This window comes from Egretta garzetta, unplaced genomic scaffold, assembly GCF_000687185.1.
Source record: "Egretta garzetta isolate BGI_Z169 unplaced genomic scaffold, ASM68718v1 scaffold4, whole genome shotgun sequence".
NCBI classification, from domain to species: Eukaryota; Metazoa; Chordata; class Aves; order Pelecaniformes; family Ardeidae; genus Egretta; species Egretta garzetta.
In genome coordinates, this window is record NW_009259329.1 from 2,604,849 (window position 1) to 2,609,843 (window position 4,995).

The following is a 4,995-nucleotide window of genomic DNA, read 5'->3' on the forward strand; positions in this document are numbered from 1 at the left end:
GCAGGAGAAGCCCGTGGCGGGCCGGCTGTCTCTGCTGGCATTGGAGTCGTGGGCTGCGGCGTGATCTTCACGTGCTTTTATTTTTAGCACCTCAGCTACATGCTGCGGCCAATTTTGACTTGGTCTCTTTTTTCAGTGATGATGGGCTATTTTTAGAGACCCAGTGTGTTAATGGGAGCGCTGAGCACCTGATGCTTCCTTCCCCGTGAGCTCTGAGGGGTAAACAGCCTTTTCTCTGGTGGAGTGGCCATCACGTGCCAGCAGGACGGGGGATGGCCCCCAACTCGCGCTCCGGCTCTGAGCGGTGCTTGGCTTGTTCAGGCGCGCGGCTCCTCTGCCGCCTTACAGCCACGAGGCCCTCGCCCTGCCATCGTTTGCCGTGTGGAAGCAGCCAGCCCTCGGTGTCGTCACCCTGTGCCGAGGGGGCGGTGAGCGTGCGAGGCACGTGCCAGACCGGCACCGCAAGCTGCTGCACTCCGCCTGTGGCCCGCTGCCTCCCTCCGTGTTGGAGAGCAGGGGGCTGGGACAGGAGGGCCCTGCTGGAGAAGGGGTTATGGGGCAGGATGGTGGTGAAGGAGCTGCCACAGCTCGCTGCCCCATCCGCTTGCCTTCCTCTGCGCGATGGCAGGGCAGCCACGCTGCCGGTGTCCTGCCTGCGGAGCCGGCAGCACAGAGGCTCTGTCTGTGCAGGAGCACAGCCGGACTTGGCAGAGGTTCCTTTTCCCTGGTGGTGTCGGGAGGTCTGTGGTTTCCTTCCCTTCCTTCTCGGACGCTGCAGCTCACTTCTCCTTATTGTTTCCTTGCAGGCTCGTCTCCGGTTTCCCATTGACTACCCCTATTCTCCTCCTGCCTTTAGGTTCTTAACCAAAATGTGGCACCCCAATATCTACGAGGTAGGTTGCCTCAGACAGCGTGGGGCATTTTGGATGGGCCATGCCTTTGGCGTTTAGTGCCTGGCACTGGGAGTGCAGCTAACGAGCTTGTGACAGCCGGTCTCCTGTCTTGGAGCTAGCTCCAGGTCAGCCAGGCTTTCCAAGCTTGAAGGCTCCCACGCTTCGCTAGCGGGGATGTCGTGCTTGCGCCAGGGGTGGATGCAGAGCGAGCGATGTGCGTGGCCTCGTGCTTGCACTGGATTGCTGCCTGGGGTGCGTGGGGTTGGGCTGTGCCAGGCGAGCGCCGGCAGGGCTGTGCTGGAGACTCAGGATGCTGTGGCACTGGGGAGGTGATGGTCAGGCAGCCTTGTCCGTACCGTGCTGGCAATCGTGGGGTGCTTAGCCAAGGCCTGAGGCTGTGGGCAGCGTAGCGGGGACCACCGCTCCTGCTGTCCCTTCCTAGGGACTGAAAGAATGGGCTGGGATTGCCTCGCCTGGCCTAAACCAAAGTGAAGAGCAAGCAGGCTGCTGGGAGCGGAGGACGGAGCTGGTGCTCTAGGATGCTCCTAAGGATCCTGTCTCACTTGTGCTTTCAGACCGGCGATGTCTGCATCTCCATCCTCCATCCACCCGTGGACGACCCGCAGAGCGGGGAGCTGCCATCTGAGCGGTGGAACCCCACCCAGAATGTGCGGTAAGGGCTGTGTGGGGAGGCAGCTGCAGGCAGGAGGCTCGTCCGAGGGCAGGGATGGGGAAGTGGGGAGATGAGGACTGCCTTCCGCTCCCAAAGACCTGCGGGAGAGGCCTAAAGGCTGTCAAAAGGCACCTGGGCTGCGTGCTTTGCTGAAGAACAGCTAGACCTTGCAGGAGAACGTGCGTGAGCCTGGCAGCCCATGCTCTGCTGTCTTCTGCCTGGCCTGCTTGACTTTGCCCAGCTACCCCCTCGCTGGGGAGCCAGCACCAGGCTGTCCTCCTGACCCACGGGACACAGCGGCGCTGTGACACTGAGCCTGCGGGCATTGCCGGGACGCAGGCAGTTGCTGACCCCCCTCGGCTCTTACCTGCTCGTGTTTATTGATTGCCAGGACCATTCTCCTGAGCGTGATCTCGCTGCTGAATGAACCCAACACATTTTCTCCAGCCAACGTGGACGCCTCTGTGATGTACCGCAAGTGGAAGGAGAGCAAGGGGAAGGACCGGGAGTACACGGATATCATCAGGTGTGTGCTGAGCTCAGCCCAGGCCCAGCAGTGCTGTGGCACTGTCGAGAGCGCTTGCTGAGCTGCGATCTCGGAGGTCACGGGATCTCGAGGGATTTTGTTGAGTCCCATCTGCAGGCTGGTGGGAAGGAAGGATTCTGGCTCCGAGTGTGGCTTTTGGGAGAAGCTTGGCTGGGTTATGTGCCCAGGTTTGCTGTCAGCTGAAGCCCTGGCCCTTTTCAGCTCCAGAGGATTTGGGTTTGTAGCAGACGTGGTGCCAGCATGGCCTTGCTGTCAGGACTGTCCCATGGGACTGGCATGTGAAGGTCCTGAGCTGCAGGCTGGCCAGCCCTGGCGTGGCAAGGGGGGCCCTCGGAGCAGGGGGCACGTTACGGTGCAGCCACGTTTACTCGTGGTGCTCTCCCTTCCCTGCCCCTTCACCAGTCTTGTGTGGGTCAGCGACGCGTGAGAGGGGAAGGGTGGTGTCACCGGGTGTCCCTGCGGGGTGAGCAGCAGGCGGCCATGTGGCTGTGCTGTGCAAAGCTCCGTCCTCACCCCCTGCTTCTTGCCCTCCAGGAAGCAAGTCTTGGGCACGAAGGTGGACGCTGAGCGGGATGGTGTGAAGGTCCCCACCACGCTGGCGGAGTACTGTGTGAAGACCAAGACTCCAGCCCCGGATGAGGGCTCAGACCTCTTCTATGATGACTATTATGAGGATGATGAGATGGAGGAGGAAGCAGACAGCTGTTACGGTGATGAGGATGACTCTGGCAATGAGGAATCTTGATGGCCCCCAGCATTGCAGAACTTACTGTAAACTACTGAATTTTACCTCAACTAGGACAAACTGGTTTGAATTTAGGATCTTTCAGCCCTGAAATTAACTCTCTACCTCGCAGGGAGACTGTTCTGCTGTTGCAAAGAAATCCCACCACTGTCTTTGTAGAAAAAGCAAAAAAACAAAAACAAGCCCTATTTTATAAACTTCCTGGGTGGGGGGACGGGTGGGGAGGGGCAAGTTGCGTTGGGGTGTTCACAAATCCACAGAAACCAGAGAGCTGGTGGCTCTGGCTGGATGAGGAGTGACGGCAAAACCTGGTGTTGGCTGCCAGTCGTTTGGGCGCGTTCAACCCCTCGTCAGCTCCGTGTGGGAGGAATGGTTGGGGGAGGCTGTGGAGCCGGTGAGCGGTCGCTGTGGGTGGGAAGCGCGTGAGCGCTGCGTAGCTTTCTACGGCCTCTGAGGTGTCGGAGCAGGAAGGGCTGCGGGGTGAGCACTGCCACCCTCTGCCCCTGGTGGGACCCTCCTGTGACGAGGGAGCACTGTGCACAGCGAGTGGGATGGGAAGGGCTGGGACATGGGGCAGGTGGTGCCTGGCAGCTGCCTGGCACTGCAGGGCACGGGGATGGGCTGTTTGTAGTTTTTAATGAGCTGGGAGGGATGCGGGGTAGTTCTGAGTCTTTCTGCTTCTGTTTTTTTGGTTTGTTTTTTTTTTTTTTGAAACTATTTAATAAAGTACTTCAAGGGAACGGCTGTGTGGTGCGTGGGTGAGGCTCTGCCCCGGTCTGTGCCCAGGCTGGGGGGTTTTCTGTGTCGGCTGTGGACCAGCTCCTGCCCTGCACCCCTGGCTGTGTTTTTTTTTCCCCCCCTGCTCCTTCGAGACCAGCCGTGCAGCACGGCCACCTCGGCAGGCAGCAGACCTGCCCGGGCAGCACCAAGCGGTGGCCGACGGGTGCCTGGGGCCCTCGTGGCTGCTCTGATCCAGGTGCAGCTGGGTGTGCCCTGAGCCCACAGGCCAGGGCTGGCCGGGACGCGTGAGCTCTCGAGGCTGTGGTGAGCTCCCAGCTGCCCTGCTCCAGCCCAGGGGCATCGCTGGTGCGGGGTCCGGCTGGGCTGGGGGGGTCGGCTCTGCTGCCAGCTCCTTGGGGCCGTGGCAGGGATGAGCCCCTGGCAAACCCCCTGCCTAGGGCTCTCTGTGAGCCCTGCGGGGCTCCTGCCCCTGCTCCCACCCCCCTGGACAAAGCTCGTCAGAGGGGTAATGGGCAAAATTTCTTCCCCTGGGGCTGTGCAAAGGGGATCAGGGTTTGAGTGGTGACTGCACGGGGTGAGTGCACGTGCTTTGTTGCCTTAGGAAATGAGGCTGAAGGGTGAATAGGATTATTGTCGCTTTACTCAGGCAAATGGCTTCCAAGGTCACCTGGCCAGCACAGAGCAGTGGCAGCCCAGGCTGCTGGTTTGGAGCTGAACCCTCCCACTTCCTTTTCCTGGGGGGCTGCTCCACACACCCCCTGCAGCTTCCTGCACCCTAGCTGGTCCCCAGCCACAGATATGCCCACCAAATGGCTGTACCCATGTGCCCCCTGCCTTTGCCAGCTCCTGGCAGGCAGTTACCTCCCCACTGCACTTGGGATGCTGCTGCAGGTGCTGGGGCAGCAGCACCGTGAGCTGTCACTGCCTGCGGATCCAGGAGCGCCCCAGCCTTGGCCCTGCAAAACCAGGCAGCTCAGAGAGGGGCAGCTTCCCCTTGGAAGGTTCTGGGGCCCTGCACAGCCCCTCTCCCCCAGCCTGGATGGCTGAGACCTCTTGGCTGTGCTGGCTGTGAGACGTGACATGCTGGGGGCTGCCCCGGGCAGGCCTGGCTCCTTGGGCAGAGGGTGCTAGAGGCTGCCAAACTCTGTCCCGTTTCCACCCCATTTCTGTACCGCAGGAGCTGCATCTGCCAAATCCCCCCAGTGCAGCAGGGAGTGTGGAGGGGTAGCGTGGTGGATGGGAGGGGGCAGCTGGGCAGGACGTCCCGGGGGGCAGACTCAGTGCTTGGGAGAAGAAACGCTCTGGGAGAATTCAGCAACTTCCAAGAGCTGGCAGATCCCCACGGAGAGCACGTCGGGGACTGGCGCCGATGGCCCCATTGTTTCATCTCTTCCTG

General features: G+C 61.0%; 1 protein-coding gene across 1 annotated transcript; it reads left to right on the top strand.

The window, feature by feature from the left end:
- The first annotated feature begins 312 nt into the window (after window positions 1–312).
- Window positions 313–3,084, top strand: CDC34 (cell division cycle 34, ubiqiutin conjugating enzyme). Its single transcript, XM_035892328.1, has 4 exons — window positions 313–893; window positions 1,469–1,566; window positions 1,958–2,092; window positions 2,648–3,084. The coding sequence occupies exons 1-4, from the start codon at window positions 564–566 to the stop codon at window positions 2,856–2,858; spliced, it is 774 nt and encodes a 257-aa protein (XP_035748221.1). The 5' UTR covers window positions 313–563; the 3' UTR covers window positions 2,859–3,084.
- The last annotated feature ends 1,911 nt before the right edge of the window (window positions 3,085–4,995 follow it).